Genomic DNA, 24,837 nt, shown 5'->3' on the forward strand with positions numbered 1-24,837 from the left:
GTACAGGATAAACGGCTTCCCACGTCATGTCCCAGAAATCGATTAGTCGATGGGATTTGAGTGATTGCTTTCTTCTGTTTTTCCCGAATTTTCTTTTTCTTTTTTCTTTCTTTCCCATTCTTCTTTCTTTTTTACAATGATGGTGTGTTTGTAATCGACATTTTAAAAATTCTGTAACAATTAAATTTGGGGGCGGCCTTCCCTTGTTTCCCGTATGGAGGGTTGATGTTTCAGCAGCTTTATTTGGAGTTTACACGTGGAAGCACTTGGCTTTGGGGCTTCCTTTGTGTCCCCAAGACACTTATTGCAGAAGTGAGTCCTAAGAGGTAGAAAACAGATGCATGCCGCAGGGCTGGATGAAGCAGTGTGAAGCCTGTGTGAGAGGAGGCACGGGCACTAACACAGGAGCGCACTTCCTCATTCCGCTTCTTCTCATCCTCTCTCCCAGTGCCACTGGCATCACTCATCCCATCTGGTCATCCCAAGTCACACGCAAGAGGTCGTTCCTGGCGCGCGCGTCAGCCTGACTCGCGCGTCTCCACGTCCGAGACCCGCAGGGGAACGCCCCTGCCCCGTCAGGTCGCTTGTTGTGTTGTCGTCACGTGGCCTGGGCGGGCCCTGACGTCAGGGGCAGGGGAGGGACAGCGCAGGCGCAGAAAAGGGGGCGGGGGACTCGGCTTGTTGTGTTGCTGCCTGAGAGCCTGAGACGGTCCTGCTGCTGCCCGAGCCCTGCCAGCTGTCCGACGATGTCCCACCTAGTCGAGCCGCCGCCTCCCCTGCACAACAACAACAACAACTGCGAGGAAAGTGGCCAGTCTCTGCCGCAGCCGGCCGGCCTCAACAGTGAGTGCGGGGCCGAGGGCTTGGTGAAGGGGATGGGGGAGGAGGAGCCGCCCCGGCCGCCGCCACCGGCGCGGCGCGGGAGGCGGGAGGAGAAGGCAGCTCATTGGCCCAGGCCGGGGATGTCCGGGTGACTGACAGCTCCCGTCACCTGTCAGGAGGAGGGGCGCCTGCCTTGCTCCGGGCCTCTCTGTTGCCTCCTGGGGTCTTGGGCCGGGGGCCGTTTGGGTTCGCGGTCCGGGAGCGACGCGGGTAGCGCGGATTCCCCTGGTGCTGTGGGTGGTCCCCTGCAGCGGAGCCGGGCGGGGCGGGGGCGGGCCTGGGGGGCGGGGAGGCCGGGTGGGCGGAGCGGGCCGCGGAGGGGACGTGGGCCGGAATGGGGACGTGCGGCGGGGACGCCGGGGGATGGACGCGCGGGAGCGGGGCGGGGCGGGAGGCTGCCGCGGGACGTGTCGGGGATCAGGTGTGCGGGGCCCACGGGCGGGCAGCGTCTGGCGGGCTCCGGAGCCCCCAACGAGCATTCCTTTGTTGCCACATGTTTGTCAGGAAAATTCATTTGCTGGTCTAGGGGTGGCTTCAGTCACATGTGGGGTGAGAGGCTGTGCCTTGCTTCTCCTTTTTCCTTTTTTTATTTTTTTATTAGCTTTCTCGAAGTTGCTCAAGTGATTTTTTTTTTTTTTTAAGCGATGAGGTTGTGCGCCCAGTAAACCTGAGAGCAGCCTCCTGAACCACCCAGGACTGCACACGTCAGGGAGTGTGGGGCCATGCATTTAAAGAAACGGAATTAAAAACGCACTCGGGCAGTTGGAAGTTAATGGGCAAGGCTGATGGACAACCCAGGCCAGGGTCTTTTCATAACATTCCGCTGCCCAGACATCTTGTCCTCAGATTGTTCCTGGTCGTGAGAACCGGGAGCTTTCTTGGAAGGGTTCTTGCCTAACCTTTCTTTCATTCAACTCTTGGGAAAGAGGTAATGGGGGCAGCGAGCATATGGCCAGATGAAGGCTTTTCAAAACCGCTTGGATGCTTAAAGGTCATGCAATATCTTTCCTAAGAGGGAAGATTCCAGCGTGGCCTGAAGATTATTCTAGGGAAGAGAGTTTCAGCCCTCACCAGGTAGCGACGGAGTTTGGAGATTTTAAGACGGATGCTGCTGCTCCAGGTTTTGATGGGTTAATTCCCAAAACCTTTAAGTGTCCTATATTCCAGAATGTAAGATGGTTATGTTATTTACCACAGTAAATTAGGATGAATGTACGAGTCATTAAACGTTATTCGTATCACATATTCCTATGCAATTTTAAGTTATTTGCCCATGTTTAGCATACTGTCTTAGATTTTAGAATGGGAAGAAACTTCAGAGCTAGCTAACTGCCTCCTGTTGTTTACCTGTAGAGAAACAAGTCTATAGTAAAGAGCCTGGTCCAAGTTCACAACTGGCTGGGAGCAAAGCGGAGGTTCTCATGTTCAGCCTGTCTACTGCTCTTTTCAGGGCTTTTTTTTTTTTTTTTTGAGATGGAGTCTCGCTCTGTCTACAACCTCTACCTCCCAGATTCAAGCGATCCTTCTGCCTCAGCCTCCTGAGTAGGTGGGACTACAGGTGCCTGCCACCCGCCCTGCTAATTTTTGTATTTTTAGTGGAGACGAAGTTTCGCCATGTAGTTGGGATTACAGGCGCCCGACACCAACCCAGGCTAATTTTTGTATTTTTAGTAGTGAGGGGGTTGGTCTCTCACCATGTTGGCCAGGCTGGTCTCAAACTCCTGACCTCACGTGATTAGCCCGCCTGGGCCTCCCAAAGTGCTGGAATTACAGGCTTGAGCCGTCGCACCCGGCCTCTTTTCAGGACTTCTTTCCAGTGGTCCGGAACCTCCTGCTGGTCTGTGTGTCTTATTTTGTCAGTGTGTTATTCTACCTAATTCACAAAGGTGGCCCACCTTTCTGTTTCTTTTTAGTATTCTGTTTCTTGTGCAGTTTTCTTATGAGTGAAGATACTTGGTAGGTGTACATGATTTCACTGAAATCTAAGGGATTTTCATCTTCCTTTGACCCTGTAACAACAACAACAATAAGGGCTGAGCCAAGCAGGGCGCAGTGGCTCATACTTGTCATCCCAGCACTTTGGGAGGCCGAAGCGGGTGGATCACTTGAGGTCAGGAATTCGAGACCAGCCTGGCCAACATAGTGAGAGACCAACCCTCTCTCTACTGAAAATACAAAAATTTAGCTGGCTTGTCGGGCGTCTGTAATCCCAGCTACTCAGGAGGCTGAGGCAGGAGAATCGCTTGAATCCGGGAGGCAGAGGTTGCAGTGAGCCGAGATCGGGCCACTGCACTCCAGCCTGGGTGACAGAACGAGACTCTGTCTCAAAAAAAAAAAAAAAAAAGGCTGAGCCATATGTCATTGTTTATCTTGGAGTCTGACAGACCTATGAGGAGTTTGATGTCTTTGGCCAGTCGGTTCCTGCTTGGTTGACATCAGCTCTTACAGAGGTGGAAGTACTCTCAGCCTGCATGGGATATCAAAATGTTGCTTTGGGAAATCTTCTAGATAGAAAGTATTTTACGTGGGATAGGGTAAGCTTTCTGAAAAGCTTTTAGATAATGCCATATTTAATTACTCCCCTCTTTCCTGTTAATTGTGTTCGTTTTTTTAGCTCATTACACAACACTGCACTGAACAAAACAAGAAGCCTCATTGATTCTTTGAAGTGATTTTTGGGCATTGGGCAAAACAATTTATTCAGGCGCCTAGTACTATCCAAATTGCTGATAAGTTGAAGGACTTTGTTGGGTAAAGTTGCACAACTGAAAAACAGATAAAATGTACAGATTTTCTTGGGTTTGGGATTTTTTATCTTTGGTTCAGGGGTCAAAGCAGAGTTTCAATAGCAAATTATTGTAATATTTGAATAATGAAGTATTTCTGTGATTTTTTTTTTTTTTTAACTTTACCGCTGTGGAGAGACTGTTCACTTTCATTAAAAATTACAGGGCAAATACCCAAACTCCTTCCAAGTCAAAAGGATGTTGTCCAGTTTGTTTTGTTGTTAAGAAAACTATCAAATTCCTTAAGAACATTTGAATAAGATTTAATTGGTCGAATAAGGAAAATCAAAGTAGTAGTATAAGTCGTAGTGTAATTCTTGTTATCGAGAATTATAGCCTTTTTTTCTTTTCAATTTTTTTTGTTTGTTTGTTTTTTGGAGACATGGTCTTGCTCTGTCACCCAAACTAGAGTGCAGTGATGCAGTCATAGCTCATGGCAGCTTCGACCTCCTGGGCTCAAGTGATGCTCCTGCCTCAGCCTCTTAAGTAGCTAGGACTGCAGGTACACACCCCCACACCCAGCTAATTATTTTATTTCTTGTAGAGTTGGAGTTTCACCTCATTGCCCAGGCTGGTCACTGGCTAACTTATTTTTTGTAGAAATGGAGTTTCTCTTTGTTGCCCAAGCTGGTCACAAACTTTTTTTTTTTTAAATAGAAACGTCTTCAAGCACGATGTCCTTGCTTTCCTGTTATGAAGAGTGCTGTTAAGGCCTTCATGGATTGTCACTGCCTCATAATGTTTTGAATACCTATGTAACTTGTGTGTAAATACATACTTCTGCAAAAAGACCAACTTTTTTTTTTTTTTTTTTTTTTTAATTTAAGAAGAATGCCAGTGACTCTTGTTGGCCTGGTCTGGATTCCTTTCAATAATGAGTGAAAAGCTTTGAGGAAAGAATGTAAATATGATGAAATTTGAAAAGAGTTACATGTGGGCCTTTAAAAGTTAGGGGGAAAAAAATGAGGAGAAATACTCTTCATTCTCTCCTCCTCTTGTCCCAAAGCTCCTCTCCTCTTCTTCTTGCAAGAGGGTTGAACTAGTGATTATAAAACTGTAAAGATTATGCAACATACAGCAATGAGTATAATCACAATTATTGGACTACCCTTCACGATCTATTATATTAGAGAATGGAGAAGCATTCACAGAAGTTTCTCTGAATCTCTTAGTCATTCCCAATAAACCCAAACCAGAAAATACCTCATGTCATTGCATATTATGTACAGATTGGCATAAGGAACAGCTCTTAATTTGTAAAGTCTTTTAAATAATAGAGAAAGCTTTCCAGCTTTTAGTTTTCAAGCTTGATTATTAGGAAGAGAATTCACTCTGTGGTTGTTTTCTACTTTGTGTTGCTTGGACAGCACAAACGTCTTATCTAGCCTTGTTTCCTTTGCAAGTAAAAAGGGACTTTGTGAGGATTGGTAGAGTTAGAACACTAAGAAATTCTGAGGCTGTAAATCAGGAACAAATCAGGTGATGGGAAACGGATGTGTTTTTCATCTATTGAGGAAGACATATTTGTTTTTTTGTATGTTACTCAAAAGATTAATATGTAGCCTCTTAATTAATGCCTATGTACATAACTCTCTGCACCCACTATGTATTTCCATAGATAATATTTTTGAAAGAGAATTACTGAGTTAAAGGAAATCTGCCCTTTTAAGGCTGTTAATACATATTGTCACATTATTCTCCAGAATGTTCACTGAAGCCCTGATTGTAATAACAAAGTATTAGAAACAACCATCTGAGTAGTGGTTAACCATCGCCATTTAGATAATGGTTAAAGTATGGTATATCTTTATAAAAGATGAGATGCAATGCAGTTGTTCGAAATAATGAATGTCAGTATATATTGATAGGGAAGACGTCTGAAAAACGACTTACAGAATATGTCAGTGTGTGTGTATGGTACAGTTCCATTTCTTTATAAAAACAAAAGCAAAAACGGACCTATATTTCATTGGAAAAAACTCTGCAAGTCTCCATGTGAAACTGTGAAAAGTGGCTCCTTTGGGAGAAGGAATGGGAGGTTGGGAGAGATGTTAATTTTTAATTATATGTACTGATGTTTATGTTTTCTAGGAACACATTTTTCCAGTAAGGAATGGTTTTTCTATGATACAGAATATAGTTATAGTAGCTAAAACGTTCTTAAGGCCCTTTCTCATTGTTCTGGGTGCTTTATTCATTTAATCCTCCTAACAAAGTCTTCGAGGTAGATACAATTATTATCTCTGTTTTATAGATGAGAAAACTGAGGCACAAAGAGGTTAAGTACCCTGTGCGAGGGTAACAGCTGTAACTGAGAGTGGGAGCCTGGCTTCAGTCTCAGCCCCTGACCAAACTATACCAGTGTATGCCAAGTACAAATTGTCTGCCTTAAGTAGAAGTGCTTTCAGTTATGCTACAGGGTGTGGAGGCCACAGCACAGATCACTTTTTCTAAGCTGTTCTAGGTATGTCTCTTTCAAGTTCCTAAAGTATATATTAGATTATGATTACTTACGTGTTTTTAATGAAGAAAATAGGATCCAGACATTGATTTGAAAGTCCTTCAAAAAAGTAAAAACCAGGCTGGGAGCAGTGGCTCATACCTGTAAGCCCAGCACTTTGGGAGGCTGAGGTGGGAGGATTGCTGAAACCCAGGAGTTTGAGACCAACCTGGGCAATGTAGGGAGACCCCATCTCTACTAAATAAATAAATAAATAAATAAATAAATAAATAAATAAATAAACAAACAAACAAAAGTAAGTAAGTAAGTAAGTTGGGCATGGTGGTATGTGCCCTATAGTCCCAACTTCTTGGGAGACCGAGGTGGGAAGATTGCTTGGGCCCAGGAATCAAGGCTGCAGTGAGCTGTGATTTTGCCACTGTGCTCCAACCTGGGTGACAATGCAAGAGTCTCTCAAAAGAAAGACAAAAGTAAGGAACGGAAAACCTGATACTGTTTGTTACACCCTTTTTTCTCTTTGATCAGCTACTTCAAGTGAACATTAATTGTATTTTAGGGAAGACTGGCTTCCACAGAGACCCATCTGGAACTCCTGGTTCCTTAGCTGTGCTTCTGTCAGAGCAGCTCTGGGTTTTTGTTTGTTACTATTGTACACATTAGGTTTCTATACAAGAAGAACTGGTTCCATTGGTTTAAAAATAAGTTTGAAAATCCTAGAAACAGTGAGAGTCAGAAAAAAACTGTTTTTATATACATATTATCTCCCCCACCCCCTTTCTCTCCAGTTGAAATATTTTACAGAGCTCTAAATTTAGGGATGCTTTTGGCATATTTCTTATACACTCCAGAGGCACTCTAGATAAATTATCTTCAATGTTAGATCTCTCTTAGCTTTGCTAGTTGTATTTGTTAATCCATTTTGAGTTATCTTTAGTCTGCATCCATTTTATGTGTGTATAGAACGAGGCCATTGAGATGTACAGCTGTCATTTGGCAGCAGAGTCCTAAGGAATTGGTGGTGATTATGGGATGATGGTAGCCACTGAGGCTGCTTCAAACGGAAAGAAAAGTGTTCTAAGGACTTATAAATGTAAATTCTAGTGTATAACTGAGCATCTTCCATTTACCAGCACTTGATACTACTAAATCCTCACAGCATCCCGGTGTTATTATTATCTCTGTTTACAAATGAGGAAGCTGAAGCTCAGGTCACAAAGGTAGACAGGAAGTGATGGGGTCAGATTCCCAGCTACGTCTGCCTTGGAGTTTTCTTTCTTGTGAGGGCGATGTTGAATTCACTCTGGAACTGGTGTAGCCATCGCCACGTTTAGAGTGCATTTTAGAGTCTGAGCCAGTTTTGAGGATTTTACTTCAACGTACTGACGGAACTCCTTGTTCATCCCTGGAACTCTCTAACACTTCTGTTGGGAGTTTAGAGGGATGACCCCACCAAGCCACTTGGTTACATTTTCTAAAACAAAATTTATTGTAAGAAATGGAAATTATGAACAAAATATGCTACTATCTCTTTTTACTGTGAAGTTAGTTTATTGGCTACTGTTAACTATTTATTTATTTACTTACTTACTATTCTTTTGTAGAGACAGGGTCTTGCCATGTTGCTCAGGCTAGTGTCAAACTCCTGGACTCAAGCAATCCTGGTGCCTCAGCCTTCCAAAGTGCTGGGATTACATGTGTGAGCCACTGTACCTGGCCTCAACTCTCATTAAAATGAAAGCACCTTAATATGTTTAGCAAACTCATTGGACCAGTAAATATTTTCAAGACCTATGCAGAATTACCAGTGGCACATCCCCTTTTTCTGTGGCTCCACCCCTTCAACTTTGTGTCCAAGAAAACTTTTCGTGTTTGCCTATAGCTGATGGGCGGTTGTTTCTGCCCCCACATCAACAGGGTTTAATGAAAACCCTAGAAAGTGGAAACTCGTGGGAGAGGAGAGAAAAAATACAAGTTCACAAGGTATGTTTAGTGTATGAAAAAGGAGAAAGACTAGAAAGCATGAGATATAAAGGAAATGAAGAAACTAATCAGTGAGATAGAGCTAAAGCTTTTTTCTGAATTTTTAGCATTATCACCTGATTTAGTTAACCAGCCGCATTAATTTTATGCTCCTGATTTGTGTACAAATTGAAATTTTTGCTATTGGATTTAGGTTCCCTATCTAGGAATTTCTCAGTTGTTTGCACTAAGTAGGATATAGTTGCTAACTTACTTAGATGACCTTTTATGAAATTTGTAAGTGATGTATTTATTTCATTTCTGGAGGAGATACAGCTGAGTAGCTTAGGTAGACTATGAAGAAAGTGTGTGTGTATATATACACCAACTAAAATATTAAAGGTAAGTAGCCTAAAAGTAGCAATTTTTTTTTTTTTTGAAAAGCAACCTCAGAGTTTTCAGTAAAGTGTTATCATAAACTAAGATTTACCCAGAGAGAATATTGACTGGAAAACACATTTTCTGAGATGTTTTAGAGTTCGAGCTGCTTCTCAGTTGATGGCATGAGCTATTTCAGGAACAGAACTATATAGATCTTTAGACTTTTATTCTTACTTATTTTCTTCAGAATACTTTTGCCTTTGGTTTGAGAAGAGTCAGAATTCTTATCTGGATTCACCACGTTCACATCTGTGTGCACATGACAGATTTCAGTTCTGCTGTGGTTAACTTATCTGACTTGTCCAACAGGTTCCTGGGTGGAGCTCCCCATGAGCAGCAGCAATGGCAATGATAATGGCAATGGGAAAAATGGGGGGCTGGAACACGTACCGTCCTCATCCTCCATCCACAATGGAGACATGGAGAAGATTCTACTGGATGCACAACATGAATCAGGACAGAGTAGTTCAAGAGGCAGTTCTCACTGTGACAGGTAAGTGAGACCCATGTTTTGGTGGAATTCAAGAAACGAATGGGTTATAGGGCTCATTCTCTCTAGGAAAAATTTATTTGCCTAAATCTTCACTTAGCAAAATATGCCTTCTGATACATTGCAGTGTAATATATATTGCACAGATATATATTGTGTTTATATGAGACAGCTAATTGACAGATGCTTCAGTGCCCACTGGTTTTCCCCAGATTGTCATTTTTCTTACCCAGATTATATTGTTTTTAGCAGTTTATCGGTTTAAAAATTCAGTGGCGTAAATGCTAATTTATAGAATTAATATAGTTGTCCCCCATTTTCCTTTGTATCCCTGTTTTACAGATCACAGACTGCCTTGAATTAGTTACCTCTGTATATGTCTGTCTTCCCTTCTAGATCTTGACGTTTCAAAGGGCAGGAGCCATGTTTCATTTCCATTAGCTTCACAGTAATGGTGCTGGCACATAATAGACAGTAAATGTTTGACTCATAGGACCTGCAGGTCGTTGCACGTTATAGCAATATTTGCACAGTTGGAAGCACCAACCAAGGTCTGTGAAGATAGTTTTGAAGGCTCTTCTGCTTTCTCAGAGGATGTTTTGTTTCAGACCTCATTTTTCTGGGTTTGACCTGAAGAAACTCATTCCATGGATTAAGGACTGCTTATGGTGAAAGAGTAAGATTACAGTGAGATATGTGTGTGGAATGAAACCAGGTCATTATTTTTTAGTATAAACTTTTCTGGTTTTTTCCCAAAAGGGCTAGATATTAAATGACGTTTAAAAAATTCTTGTTTCAGTGACAGCTACACTGTTAGCATTATGGGTCACTGGATGACCTTCTGGGTAGTTGTTAACTGATGTTAACCATTTAGAAAATACAAACACACAGGAAGCAGATTAAGGAAATGTAAACAGTGACTATCTTTAGGAATGCAGTATGGATATTTATCTTCTTAACATTTTTGTATTTTCTAAAAATTGTGTATATTGCACATATTATTACTTATCAGAAGAAGTGAAAAAAAGGAGAAATGAGTTAAATCACGTCCAGCTTCCTGAGTGGCTTATGATCCACTCATGTTGCCAAGGCAGCGGGGGCACTGGCTTGTTGGCTCTGTGGCACACTGTGCACCCCCGCCACCCCCGTGTCATCCCTTACTTCTCCCTGTGTTTCTTAGAGCCTGGGATGGCTCTTGTCATAAGCGGAACCAGAACAGATGGCTCTCTTCTGAACAGCTTGCCCTTGATTCTAGTAGCTACAGCATTAGTCTGTCTTTCCGAATGAAGATTTGTATTTATATTATGGAACTCGCTGATGGGTTTCTCAAGTTTTCTGCTTGTTATGGCCTGTCAACAAGGCTTTCACTCTAAGTTCGTGTGTGGGCCTTGATCATTGGTACCATGGTGTCCATGAGCCAGTTGTTCACATGGTGCTGTCAATGAGCAGAGAAAAGTCACCTGCTTACCTGTCTGTTCATCTTATTTCATTTATGGTGCAGTTTTATATGTGACTGAATATGCCTTCACCCTCCCATGATCATGTTTCAGTTTAAGTTGCTAAAGCATGTGAGAAGGAGGCATGGCAAGTGCTTTTGAACACTTTCCTACCCCTCATCTTATGTATCTCCAGGCCCTAGATTAGTGGTCATCTTTCAGAGAACGCCTAGAACTTGAGTGTGCAACAGTACTCTTCTGGGATATCCGACTAACACGCTTTACCATTGAGGAGTGTCTTCAAAACTCACGTCATTTGAATTGCCATGCGTCTCTGTATTTGAAAAGTCACTGGGAAGTGTTTTTTGTAGGGGGAAAAGTTTTGGGGTTGTTGGGTATCAGTCCTAGAGCTGATTTATGTATATTTTCAACTTAAAAATTATTGCATAGAAATATTTGTGTTGCTGCAAGGATTGTTAGCTGGGAACCCCAGTGTGTTCTGCTTTGCCTTCCATCCTGTCACAGGGGTTTTCACCTTGACGGCACACTAGATTCACCCAGGAGCTTTTAAAAATGCCAGCACACGGACTGCATCTCAAGAACTTCTCATTTTGGTTGACAGGGGCAGGGTAGAGACATCACAATATTTTAAAAGCTCCCCAGCCAATTCTAATATGTGCCATGGGTGAAGCTCTAATGCATTCCAAATTGTTAGGAGGAAATAAACAGTTTAGAGAAGAGGTTGGTGCCAGTGTGAAGAAGCATATGGAAGCAGAGCGATGATTCTTGACTTTGTCACCCTGACTTCCTTGACCTGGTCAAGGCTGTGTAAGGCTGACCCTTAACCGGATGTGTAGCTGTGAACCCAACAGTGTTATGAGCACCAAGATAGTAAACTGAGGCCACCAGGAGTGCCCAGTTCTGGTTGACTCCTGTGCTAGTTCAAGACAAAAATTTCCTAAATATATATGTCGTTTGTTTGATGCAGAACCAGCTTTTCTCTTTTCCTGTCCCCATTTAAGAATCTCCTATGTCAGTTATACCAGTCTAAAAGACTGGCCTCATCTGTCAGATAAATTTCTGACAATCTTATTTCTGACTCAGTCTCACCAACATTTCTGTACATTAATTAATTAACATTGTATACATACTCTTGATAACTTTTATAGTTAATATATATTCCTTTCAGCAAGTTAAGCCTCAAATATTTTTTATTTCTATTTTAGATTTTGGGGGAGGGTTTGTGTATGTAGTGAAGGATCCCCAGTGACTTTCAGTTTTTACACAAGGAATCATTGATAAAGCTGAGAAATTAGCTTAGCATATTCTGTTCATCTCTTGCGTCAAGTGCAGTTTGTGACCGTGTTGTTTTTGTCTAAAAACCTATTTGTAAATTTTTACAGTTCTAAGAATGTATTTTATGCAATTATAAACGTTTTATATTAATATATAAGCTTATATAATTCACTCTGAAATATCTCATAGCAAGTATTTCTGAAATAAGTAAAATAGTGGTTCTCAAAGTTTTCGGTCATTATATACCTTTACATTCCTGTTTTTTTTTTTTTTGAGACGAAGTCTCGCTCTGTCGCCCAGGCTGGAGTGCAGTGGCCGGATCTCAGCTCACTACAAGCTCCGCCTCCGGGGTTCATGCCATTCTCCTGCCTCAGCCTCCCGAGTAGCTGGGACTACAGGCGCCCGCCACCTCGCCCGGCTAGTTTTTTGTATTTTTTAGTAGAGACGGGGTTTCACCGTGTTAGCCAGGATGGTCTCGATCTCCTGACCTTGTGATCCACCCGTCTTGGCCTCCCAAAGTGCTGGGATTACAGGCTTGAGCCACGGCGCCCAGCATACCTTTATATTCCTAAAAATCATTAGGGACCCCAAAGGACTTGTTTGTGGGTTCATATATTTTGATATTTACTATATTAGAAATTAAAGCTGAGAAAATACATATTCAAAAATAATACATTTTAACATAAGTAACTTTTTTTTAGTGAAAGTACCTATTTTCTATAAACCCTCCAAGTTAATAAGAATAGTGTGGCATTGTTTTACACGTTTACAGATCGCTAACACCCAGCTTAATACAAAACAACTAGTTCTCATCCACGCTTGCATTCTGTTTTACTATCACACATCATGTAGCCTTCAGAAAACTCCATTGTACACATGGGAGAATGAGAATGAAAAAGGCAAATAAATCCTACCAGTATTAAGAAAGGAACTTTAACCTCAAAGACCGTCTGAAAGCATCTTTGAGAACTACCTTATGCACTTTGAGAACTACTGGTGAATTATTTAGTGATGAGGGAACTTTGAGAAAAAGAACTCTGAACTAAAGTTCCTGAATTTGAAGATTTTTTTACCTTTAATGGACAAAAGAGTAAATATAAGAAAATGTGACAGTTTGTGTCTGTAGGTAGTATTTCCTTTGCAAATGTATCATTTTGAAGGAATTTATTACTACTGAAAAAGTACAGAACATTTTGGGAGTAAGAATGCTCAATTTCATTTAGCCATTTAATATCACATACATTTTTCTTGTATGGGATTATGATATATTTTCTAATTTGCTTTTTCAAAGCCATACTGCTGTAACTTTTAATTTTCTAATTTCTAGTAGAGACTAAGTCATTTGACAAAGTGAGAATTAAAACTGATAGCTAAATTCCTTCTCTTCTAGCCCTTCGCCACAAGAAGATGGGCAGATCATGTTTGATGTGGAAATGCACACCAGCAGGGACCATAGCTCTCAGGTGTGTGGGGGGGATTCTGATTTACAGTAAACCAGAAAGATGGAAATTCTGTAAGTATATTTTGCTAAAATAAAGAACATGAAGACTTTTAGGAATAGTTTTTGAAGCTATTACTGAATTTCTGATTTTGGAATTTATTTAGGATGGTATAGTTCATGTTGCACTCCTTTACAATTAAGGATTTGGGGCCTTGTCTCTCTAAAAGAATTGGAAAATTCTTGCCCATAATGAATCATGCCAATACTCCAGGCTAGTTTCTTGAGCTTATAAGTAGAAAAAACTGAGATAGATGCTTTAAGACCACAGAATAAATGAAGATGAAGAACTAGACATGAAGACTTTTTTTTTATGCATCTGAAATCAAAGCAGTGACTTTTGAGATAAATTTCAAGAGGTAGACATAAAATTTATCTAAATTATGCAAGATTCCTTGAAGATAAATATTGTTTACTAGGAATTCACAATGTTGGAAACAGGGATATAGTATTAAAATCTTACAAATGTTTGTGTTATAAAACTTAAAATATGGTAAGTATATAATTTTTGCTAATGATTTAGAATACTCGTGGCCAGCCTTTAACTTTATTGATATGTAAGATCACCTGAAAGTGTCGTTAGAGTACAAATTCTTGAGGATGGGAACCATTTTCTTTTTCTCCTGTATTTAGGGTGCTTGAAAGATATTGAATGAACCTTTGAATGAGTTGCAACTAAAACCTTGTTTTGTAGGGTTTTCAATATGCTGTGTCCTGAGCACTAGAAATATTCTGTGTATCCACCCAGTATTCTTTCTGTTTCTGAAGGCCACAGAGTTCCTCCATACTTTACTATGCTCTATTTTTGCTTTCCTCTGAAATGTCGAAAATCTATGGATTCAGCATGAATTTATTTTATGATGATGAGCTTTTTACTGTAGAGAAGCTCACAATAGCAGGCTGTCATGTAGTAAGATGATCTGACTGGAGCATTTGAGTTGCAGGCTTATGTATGTCAGTTTGGCCACATGCAGTAAGTGATAGCTGATATAGAAGAAAGCATACAAAGTCTCTATAGCAGAAAGCGTACCAAGGAATCCAAGAGAGAAATCAAATTCTTTGCTATGGTCTTTCCTGAGGAGGATTTCTTCAATCCATATCATCTTTTATACAGAAAGCTTAAAGTTTAGATTAGCATTTCCCAAAATGTGTTTTCAAGAATGTTTCTTCAAAGGGAATTTCTGTAAGATAGTCCTGAAGTCAAGTAAATGGAAAGTAATGCAGCCCTAGGCTCCCCCACACTCTCACCCTAGTAGTCGCATGAGTAGTTCTGACCAGTTTCTGCAGTAAAGAAATGATTATAGTTTAAGCTGGACATGGTGGCACTTGCCTGAGTCTCAGCTACTTGGGAGGTGGAGGCGGGAGGATCCCTTGAGCCCCAGGAGTTTTGAGTCCAGCCTGGTCAACACAGCAAGACTCTGTCTCTTAAAAAAAAAAAAAGAAAGAAATGGGTTTAATTAAACCAAATGTTTCCCAAGCTTATTTGACCTTAGACTTTCTTCCTCTTCTCTGCATACATTTTTCCCTTAGGAACTTAATAACTCTATGAAGCACTTTGGTAAGTGCTTTCCTGGCTCACAGAGTTGCAGATGTGCAATTAGGCTTAACTGAATATTGAATTTACACGGAATTCTAGAGCCGAATGCATCTGTCCTGGAATTCTAAAGGAATTTTTGAAATTCAGGAAAGAAAATGTCAGGTTTTTGGCCTTTGGTAGGTTTGCCAGTGTTGATCCCTTCGCAGGACCAAATCCCTAAGAGAGCATAGGCTGTCATCAAGAGGAGGTACTTTATGTTGACAATCAGATCGGTCAGTTTCAACCAAGGGAAGAGTTTAGAAAGACAGTAACTCCTATGAGAGAGATTTTAACAGTTGAGTAAGACTTAATAAGGGAGCTGTCAGTAGGTATAGTTTAAACTTTCAAAAACCTTTTACATTGCCTTTTTTTTAATGGAAGAAACAATATTTAAAAATTAATTTATTTAGGATTTGGGAGCATTGATTTTCTTCCTGAATAGGAAGAAAGTTGAGGGTTAGGAAACTTAAAAAAACAGGTTAAGGACTGTTATTGTACTTCATCTTATAGAATGTTTTTATATGTGTTTATAAGGACTATGTATCGTTTTCAAGCTTTTCTAAGATGAGGAAGGAAAGTCACTAGCATTAACTAGATATGTTCTAGTTGCTCAATTTCTTTCTTTTTCTTTTTTTTTTTTTTTTTTTTTTTTGAGACAGTGTCTTAGGGTCTTGCTTTGTCACCCAGGCTGGAGTGCGATGGTGCAGTTATAGCTCACTACAGACTCCGATTCCTGGCTCAAGCAATTTCTGTGCCTCAGCCTCTCTAGTAGCTGGGACTACAGGAACACACTGCCACACCTGGCTAATTTTTTATTTTGTTTGTATAGACAGAGTCTCGCTATATTGCCCAGGCTGGTTTCAAACTCCTGGCCTCAAATGATCCTCCCACGTCGGCCTCCCAAAGTGCTGGAATTACAGACATGAGTTACTACTCCCACCTCTCTTTTAATGTTCTCAATCCAGTGAAAGCAGTGATATTATCCCCATGGACAAGTGGAAAAAGTGAGGCTTTGTACTAATTACTTATCTAAGATCACAAAGCAAGTCAGTGTTAGAGCCAGGATTCAAAGCAGGTCTCAGTCTGTGGCCCTTGTTCTTTCTACTGAACTAAGTAAGTGGATTCGATTAACAGGAGAACTCACAAAGCCACGAGAATGAACTGAAAAATGTCTCCTGAGTTATGGTGTGGGGAATTTCCGCCTAAGGCAGTGTGCACTTAGGAAAAAGATCATGAAACTGCTTTTGGGATGATCATTCTCAAGAGTCTCAGTTTTGTATCAGGAAACAGACTGTAGATTGTTTTTTCACTTGATCTTAGCCAAAAGTCCAAGAAGCAATATAGATTATTTATTGAAGACATTTTTGCATTGTGTTTCTGGGACCAAAAAATGCCAGCACAGTGTTGAGTGTTACTGAAAAATGATCCAAACGGAAAGTGTCCTCCTTTTCCTCTCTTGTAAAACTGTGATTTTTATCTGTACGTGAATCATGGTGTACAGCTTAATATCCCTAATAGAGGACAAAGTGACCTTGAGGTGGACCAGAGAAGGAAAACTTAAGTGATTAGAAAATAAAGAACTCCATGTGAGAGAACAGGCAAGAATGATCAGAATCTTCTTTGTTTTTGTTTCTTGTTTTTGAGACAGACCTCACTCTGTCGCCCAGGCTGGAGTGCAGTGGCTTTGGCTCACTGCAACCTCTTGTTTCCAGGCAGTTCTACTGCCTCAGCCGCCCAAGAAGCTGGGATTACAGGTGTGCACCACGACGCCTGGCTAATTTTTGTATTCTTAGTAGAGACAGGGTTTTGTCCTCTTGGCCAGGCTCGTCTCAAACTCCTGGCCTCAAGTGATCCATCCACCTCAGCCTCCCTAAGTGTTGAGATTACAGGCGTGAGCCACAGTGCCCAGCCAGAATCTTCTTTGAATAGATGTAGGTATAGAGAGAGGATTATTGATTTTAAAAGCACAAATCTTACATAATTAGATTAAGTACGTTTTTACCATATTCTGGAATTCTAAGAATTGGAAGGCAGTTTAAAACCTGAAAAAACCTTAAATTTGGAAGGCAAATTTAAGACTAATAAAAGGAAGCACAGAGCGGTAGTAAATAGGGAAAGCTTACCACTTTTAAAGTGTTAGAATAAGTTGAGAAATTTATCTGGAGTTCTTTTTTGTTTTGTTTTCTTTTGAAAACACTTGTTCAGAGGTAAACTTTGCTTCACTCAACTGAGAAAATTCCATCCTCTTGAAAACAAAAATTAGAGCGTAAAATCTTACTGCGTTTTCATTCTGTCGGGAATTATGAAATATTAACTTGTTAAATCTTTGAGCAGGTTTAAAGAGAGACCTGTGAGGCCAAAGCAGGAAACTAAACAGAAACGACCTGCAGTATGTTGAGTGTAGTCAGATATTGTGTGCACAACAACTGATCTGCAAGTAAATTGTAACCGTTTTTTGTTTTTGATTTGGGATGATTTCAGTGTTACTCCAAAGAGCCAACTCATGATTCTGAGTAATCTCAATAGCCAATGGAAAGAGCTTAATCCTAAATGCTACATTGTGTCATTCAGCGGAATTTGCCAAGTTCAGCAGAACTAGATAAGAATGGTACTAACAAGAGCAGTAGACAACGCACAGGGGTTTTACTTTGCCCCGTCTGAAGCTCCTGTCCTGGGGTAGCTATTTCACAGAGAACTAGACCTGTCAAAAAAGAGTCATGACTCTGCATTTCTTAGCTACCTACTGAAAAGAATGACAGCTTCAGTCAAAGAGTGAATCCTAGTCAAACAAAATAAAATGTCAAAATGCTTCTTAGTTTTGAGGCCCTTAGGTTAGGGGACATTCTTTAAAACTGAATATGGCCAGGCGCGGTGGCTCACGCCTGTAATCCCAGCACTTTGGGAGGCCAAGGTGCGTGTATCACTTGAGGTCAGGAGTTCGATACCAGCCTGGCCAACATGGTGAAACCCTCTCTCTACAAACAATATAAAAATCTGCCAGGTGTGGTGCCAGGTGCCTGTAATCCCAGCTACTCTGGAAGCTGAGGCAGGAGAATTGCTAGAACCCGGGAGGCGGAGGTTGCAGTGAGCCAAGATCGCGCCACTGCACTCCAGCCTGGGTGACAGAGCGAGACTCCGTCTCAAAAAGAAAACTGAATAAATAATACTGAATCAATAAAACTGAATAAATAAATATTTTTAGGACTTTTCCCCTCCTTTTGGTTCTATTAAAAGGGGAGCTATTGGAAATGTTAATTGTTCTTGGCCTGAAACTTTAGGTTACCATTAGCAATTTTTTAAAATCACATTTTTTATTTTATTTGATATGACAGATGTTAAATTCTGACTCAACTTATTATGAATTATTCCAAAAAACTTTTGACTAACATAGTTTCGAAACCTTGGAAAATGTTTGCATAGCAATTTGTCCTAAAAATATAATCTCCTTCCGGAGAGTCAACCCTGGTGCTTAACAGTAGGACCTCTCTATACAGTGTTCTTGGGTTTGAATACTGGCCCTGCTATGTACTGGTTGTGGAACTTTAGGCAAATTATTTAATCTATGTCTCAGTCTCCTCATCTGTAAAATGGGATTTTAATAATTCCTATTTTTATAGGGTTGTTTTTTGCAAGGTGAAAGTTAATGCATGTGGCTGGGTGCAGAGTGTTTCACACCTGTAATCCTAGCACTTGGGGAGACTGAGGCAGGGAAGATCCCTTAGGCCTGGGAGTTCAAGACCAGGCTGGGCAACGTAGTGAAACACTGTCTCTTTAAAAAATACAAAAATTAGCTGGGCGTGGTGGCACACACCTATAGTCCCAGCTACTTGGGAGGCTAAGGTAGAACTAATTGAGCCCAGGAATTCAAGGTTGTAGTAAGCTATGATTGCACTCTGGCCTGGGTGACACACGAGACCCTGTCTCCAGGAAAAAAAAAAAAAGTTAATGCATGTAACATGCTTGGAATAGTATTTGCCCCTTTAAGTGCTCAGTAAATACTATTATTTATTTCTTCATACATCTCTCACTTATTTTTGTTTTACTTCTCATTTTATTTTTAGCATATCCTTTTATTTCCTTTTATTTTTTTAATTATGAATTTTTTTTTCGAGACAGAATCTCACCCTATTGCCCAGGCTGGAGTCTAGTGGCTGGATCTCGGCTCACTGCAACCTCCACCTCCAAAACTCAAGTGATTCTTCTGCCTCAGCCTCCCAAGTAGCTGGGATTACAGGCACCCACCACCATGCCCAGCTAATTTTTGTTTTTTTTTTTTAGTAAAGACGGGGTTTTACCGTGTTGGCCAGGCTGATCTCCAGCTTCTCACCTCAAGTGATCCACCTGCCTCAGCCTCCCAAAGTGCTGGGATTCCAGGCGCGAGCCACCGCACCCGGCCTAATTACAAAAATTTTAAGTGCATACAAAGGAGAATAATATAATGGACCTCCTTACAAGTATCGCCCAGATTTAACTCTTATCGAGGTTTTTCATACTTCAGTTAGCATTACATCCCAAAATACAGTCTTTTTCCAGTTTCTATGCTGTGCTTAGATATCCCAACAGTAAAGCTTACTCAGGTTGTTCTGAAGATATTACATACTCTGATCTTAGATTATTTTTCAGCACTTTTTAGAAAAACAGCTTGTTTCTTATCTAAAATTGCTGAGACGCAACCTTACGAGTTTGGTATATTTCCTGTCCAGACTTGTCTTTGTATTAGGAGGAATTGGTCTTCCTTTTTTTCTTAAAGTTTGAATTATTCTTTACAGTCAGAAGAAGAAGTTGTAGAAGGAGAGAAGGAAGTTGAGGCTTTGAAGAAAAGTGCGGACTGGGTGTCAGACTGGTCCAGTAGACCCGAAAACATTCCACCCAAGTGAGTTCTCACATGTTTCTTGTCGGTGGACACAGTTGATCTGCACCGGCTTATAGGCAATGGATGGTAATCCCCGCGATATTTTCAGCAAATGACATCTGCCTCTGAATTTCTTTCTCAGGGAGTTCCACTTCAGACACCCTAAACGTTCTGTGTCTTTAAGCATGAGGAAAAGTGGAGCCATGAAGAAAGGGGGTATTTTCTCCGCAGAATTTCTGAAGGTCTTCATTCCATCTCTCTTCCTTTCTCATGTTTTGGCTTTGGGGCTAGGGTAAGTACTGGCCAACTCTTGAAGTTTTTTCCATTCATTTTATCCTATTTTATTTTCGGATTGAAGAAATGTATGTGAAAGCAGTTTTTACTGCTTTACTTTTAATGTTTCAGTGCAAATAAGGTTAACTTAAGAATGATTAAAGTGGGTACACAATTGTTCTACAAATAAGCATTTTTAATAATAGTGGAAGTTTTTTTTCTTACTTGAAAATAAGATGTTTGGCCTGGTGTGATGGCTAATGCCTGTAATTCCAGCACTTTGGGAGGCCACGGTGGGTGGATGACCTGAGGCCAGGAGTTCGAGGCCAGCCTGGCCAACATGTTGAAACCCGGTCTCTACTAAAAATACAAAAATTAGCTGGCCGTGGTCGTGCACATCTGTAGTCCCAGCGACTTGGGAGGCTGAGGCGGGAGAATCGCTTGAACATGGGAGGCAGAAGTTGCAGTGAGCAGAGATCATGCCACTGCACTCCAGCCTGGGGGATAGAACAAGACTCCATCTCAAAAAAAAAAGAAAAGATGTTCATATTAATCCCCTAAATGATCATTTTTAACTGGTCTCTTCTGTGATTGATTTTTCTTTTTGGGTTTTGTTGTTTAATATTTAATCTTGAGTAATTTTTGAACTAAACTAATCTTTAACATGTAAATTTTGTGGTCAATGCAAATACTTTTTTTCATATGGGAAAATACATGATTACATTGAATGGTTTTTTTAAATGAAACTGGTAGGTTGATTGGTGCTCATTTTTTCCTTTTTTAACTTTGTAGTATTTTCATTTATTTTGCTAAAATCGACCTCATATTTACGTGTAATTCATTAGTTTTTCAGCCACATCTTTTAAATAAATTGCTTTTTTTCCTTGATTTAAACAATTGAGGAATTACACTTCTGAAAGATTTTAGGAGTTAAACAGTAGCTGTTAATTTTTTTCAAGACATATGTTGTGCTCTAAGCATGCCCAATGGGTCGTTTTCATATAAGATATACAGAAGGTGGGTCATCGTTTTCTTCCCTTTAAGGAGCTCAGCATATTGGAGAGAGATGCTCAGTCATGACCTCAGAAACTTGCATACAGCTTTCCACACGCCCCTCTTGTCTCTCTTGGGTGCTTGATCTGCTTTTGTGAGGGCGAGGACAGTAATCACAGACAGCAACCTAGAAGGGGTTTGTGCAGAAGAGCAGTGTGTGACCGCTGCATGGGGGTCCATGTGGGGCAGGTATAGGAGTTTAATACGTTGCTACCTATACAGCAGTTCATTGCCCTTAAGCGGTTGGTTTCTGTACCTTGCCGTCTCTCTTTCAGTCATCTTCAGATTGTTTGTCTGGGCTGTAAGTATAACTATTGCTATAGATGAATGTAAAAAGAGGGTTTAAAAAGTTGGTTGCTTTAATTGCACTGGAGGTGAAGCTTGTTACATATTTTCCTTAACTTCCCTTCTGCTTTTGCTGTTGAAGAGGCCAAATACTTGGTTGGCCTGAAAAAGTATTATAAGGCCCCTAATCCTTAAGAGTTATTAGTAAGTGCTGTCTTTAAAGCACTGACAGCTTTTAAGGGTTTTTTTTTTTGTTTTTTTGTTTTTTTGTCCTACATAGAGCACCAAAATAATTTCACATATTACTATATTTTTGTGTCAGTAGAACCTTCTCTCCACCAAAGAGAAACATATTGAAGGAGTTGGGCTGCTTTATTTACTCTGTGGAGGGATCTGTTCTCTCTGGCTTTACTTTGTCTAATCACTACCCCTTTGCTGTGGAGCCCCAATTTAAAGAGTAAACAGAATCATATAAAACCAGTTTGGCTGGGCTGGTGACTGGTTTTAAGAAAGTCAGCTATGATTTCATGGTGTTTGGGGAGCGGTGCCCACAAACCTTTAGAGCCTTTTACAAAGACTGAAGAGTGTTAAGTAGAGTTCAGACTGTGGACAAGCTGGTATAGAACTGTTGAAACAGGTGAAACATGATACCTCTGCTTCCTTTCAGCATCTATATTGGAAAGCGACTGAGCACACCCTCTGCCAGCACCTACTGAGGGAAAGGAAAAGCCCCTGGAAATGCGTGTGACCTGTGAAGTGGTGTATTGTCACAGTAGCTTATTTGAACTTGACACCATTGTAAGCATGACCCAACCTACCACCCTGTTTTTACATATCCAATTCCAGTAACTCTCAAATCCAGTATTTTTTTCAAACTCTGTTGAGGCATTTTACTAACCTTATACCCTTTTTGGCCTGTAAGACATTTTAGAATTTCCTAACAGAGTTTACTGTTGTTTAGAAATTTGCAAGGGCTTCTTTTCCGCAAATGCCACCAGCAGATTATAATTTTGTCAACAATGCTATTATCTCTAATTAGTACCACCAGACTAGACCTGTATCATTCATGGTATAAATTTTACTCTTGCAACATAACTACCATCTGTCTCTTAAAACGAGATCTGGTTAGCAAATGATGTCAAAGAAGCTTATTGTCTAGTTTTTTTTTTCCCCCAAGACAAAGGCAAGCTTCCCTAAGTTTGAGTTGATAGTTATTAAAAAGAAAACAAAAAAAATAAGCAAGACACAAGAAAAAAATATCCTGGGCAATAAAAAAATTATTTTAAACCAGCTTTGGAGCCACTTTTTTGTCTAAGCCTCCTAATAGCGCCTTTTAATTTATAGGAGGCAAGCTGTATAATGATAGGTATGAAATAGGATAAGAACTGAAATACATCAGCAGATTTTCATACTAGTCTGTTGTAATGCTGTCTTTTCTATGGTGTAGAATCTTTCTTTCTGATAAGGAACGTCTCAGGCCTAGAAATATATGAAATTGCTTTTCGAGATTTTTGTGTGTGTTTGATATTTTTTACGTTAATTAGCTGCATGTGAATTTTTCATGACTTTAAATTTTTTATTTTTTATTCCTTTTTTTTTTTTTTTTCTCTAAGAAGAGGCTTTGGAATGAATTCCAATTTGTGATGTTAATACAGGCTTCTTGTTTTAGGAAGCATCACCTATACTCTGAAGCCTTTAAACTCTGAAGAGAATTGTTTCAGAGTTATTCCAAGCAGTTGTGCAACTTGAAAAACAGACTTGGGTTGTGGGAACAGTTGACAGCGTTCTGAAAAGATGCCATTTGTTTCCTTCTGATCTCTCACTGATTAATGTTTACTGTACAGTCTTCCCAAGGTGATTCCTGCGACTGCAGGCATTGGTCATTTTCTCATGTAGCCGTCTTTTCAGTTATGGTAAAACTCTTGAAGTTCAGAAGACTCAACAGATTCCTTCAGTGATATACTTGTTCGTTCATTTCTAAAATGTGAAGCTTTAGGACCAAATTGTTAGAAAGCATCAGGATGACCAGTTATCTCTAGTAGATTTTCTTGGATTTCAGAACATCTGGTATGACTCCGAAGGATACCACATGTTTTATATATAAATAATTACTGTTTATGATACAGACATTGATATTGACTCTTTAGAGAACCATTGTTAATTTTAAAACTAGCAATCTATAAAGTGCATCAGGTCAACTTGAATAAAAACACTATGACAGCCAGGTTTGCCAGTTTGCAGAAACTATCTAACTCTGTCTCTCACATCAACATTTGTAAAATTGATGTGTTATAGTGGAAAATAACATACAGATTAAACAAGAAAATGTTTATCTTTTTTCAAGAATATAGCTGGCTATCTTTAAGAAAGATGATATATCCTAAATAGTTTTGCAAGTCATTTCCTTTTTTCTTTCTAGCATTTGATGTCTAAATAATTTTGGACATCTTTTTATTAGACTGTGTTTCTGTCTTACTCTTAAACCTGGTAACACTTGATTTGCCTTCTATAACCTATTTATTTCAAGTGTTCATATTTGAATTTCTTTGGGAAGAAAGTAAATCCGATGGCTCACTGATTTTTGAAAAGCCTGAATAAAATTGGAAAGGCCGGAAAGTTAGGAGAACTGACTAGCTGAACTGCTACAGTGTGCAATTTCTATTACAATTGGTATTACGGGGCGAAAGTAAAATTATACTTTACCTGAAAGTGACTTCTTACAGCTAGTGCACTGTGCTCTTTCCACGTTCAGCAGCAGTTCTTCAGTAGTGCCATTGAACCTGGGTATATTTATGATTTCTTTCAATGTTAAAAATAGACGTAGTGTTGCCCTTTTTCTTAAAGCCTCAATGAAATTATGGAAAATTGCTTAAAACATGAGTACATCATCACAGTAGAATTTATTATGAGAGCGTGTAGTGTGTATCTGTAGCCCTAACACACGGGATGGACGTTTTACTGCTACCCCCAGATTTGTGTTGAACGAAAACATTGTGGATTGGAAAGGAGAATTCAGCAATTAACAGTGGAAGTTGTGAGATGAATGTTTTAAAAGCTTTACACCTGTTTACAATTTGGAGACAAAAAGGCAGGCTTCATTTTTCATATGTTTGATGAAAACTGGCTTAAGATGTTTGTAAATAGAATCAAGAGCAAAACTGCACAAACTTGCACATTGGAAAGTGCAACAACTTCCCGTGATTGCAGTAAAAATACTTACTATTCTTAAAAAATGAGAATTGAAGACAGCCAGGCAGATAAGTTTTTTCATGAACCCATTGTGGAAATTATTGGAATTAACTGAGCCAAAGTGATTATGCATTCTTCATCTATTTTAGTTAGCACTTTGTACCGTTATATACAGTTTACAATACATGCATAACTTGTAGCTATAAACATTTTGTGCCATTAAAGCTCTCACAAAACTTTCCCTGTCAGTATATCATTTTTCTGTCTTATGTGTTGTCTGGGAGTTTCGGGCGATGAGGCCTCCTCGCCTGCACACAGCCTTCCAGTCATCTGGCTCCCCAGCAGTGGAGTTGCTGACGG

General features: G+C 40.1%; 1 protein-coding gene across 2 annotated transcripts; it reads left to right on the forward strand.

Annotated features, from left to right (window-relative positions):
* Window positions 1-24,716, forward strand: BNIP3L (BCL2 interacting protein 3 like). 2 transcript variants are annotated; one of them, XM_023216767.3, is made up of 6 exons: window positions 1-843; window positions 8,839-9,022; window positions 13,142-13,214; window positions 19,595-19,698; window positions 19,820-19,969; window positions 21,956-24,716. In XM_023216767.3, the coding sequence occupies exons 1-6, from the start codon at window positions 747-749 to the stop codon at window positions 22,002-22,004; spliced, it is 657 nt and encodes a 218-aa protein (XP_023072535.1). In that variant the 5' UTR covers window positions 1-746; the 3' UTR covers window positions 22,005-24,716. The 2 variants fall into 2 exon arrangements, with proteins under 2 accessions (XP_023072535.1, XP_023072536.1); XM_023216768.3 differs by lacking the exon at window positions 1-843 and adding an exon at window positions 7,954-8,109.
* The last annotated feature ends 121 nt before the right edge of the window (window positions 24,717-24,837 follow it).

Source organism: Piliocolobus tephrosceles, chromosome 7, assembly GCF_002776525.5.
Source record: "Piliocolobus tephrosceles isolate RC106 chromosome 7, ASM277652v3, whole genome shotgun sequence".
Classification (NCBI taxonomy): Eukaryota; Metazoa; Chordata; class Mammalia; order Primates; family Cercopithecidae; genus Piliocolobus; species Piliocolobus tephrosceles.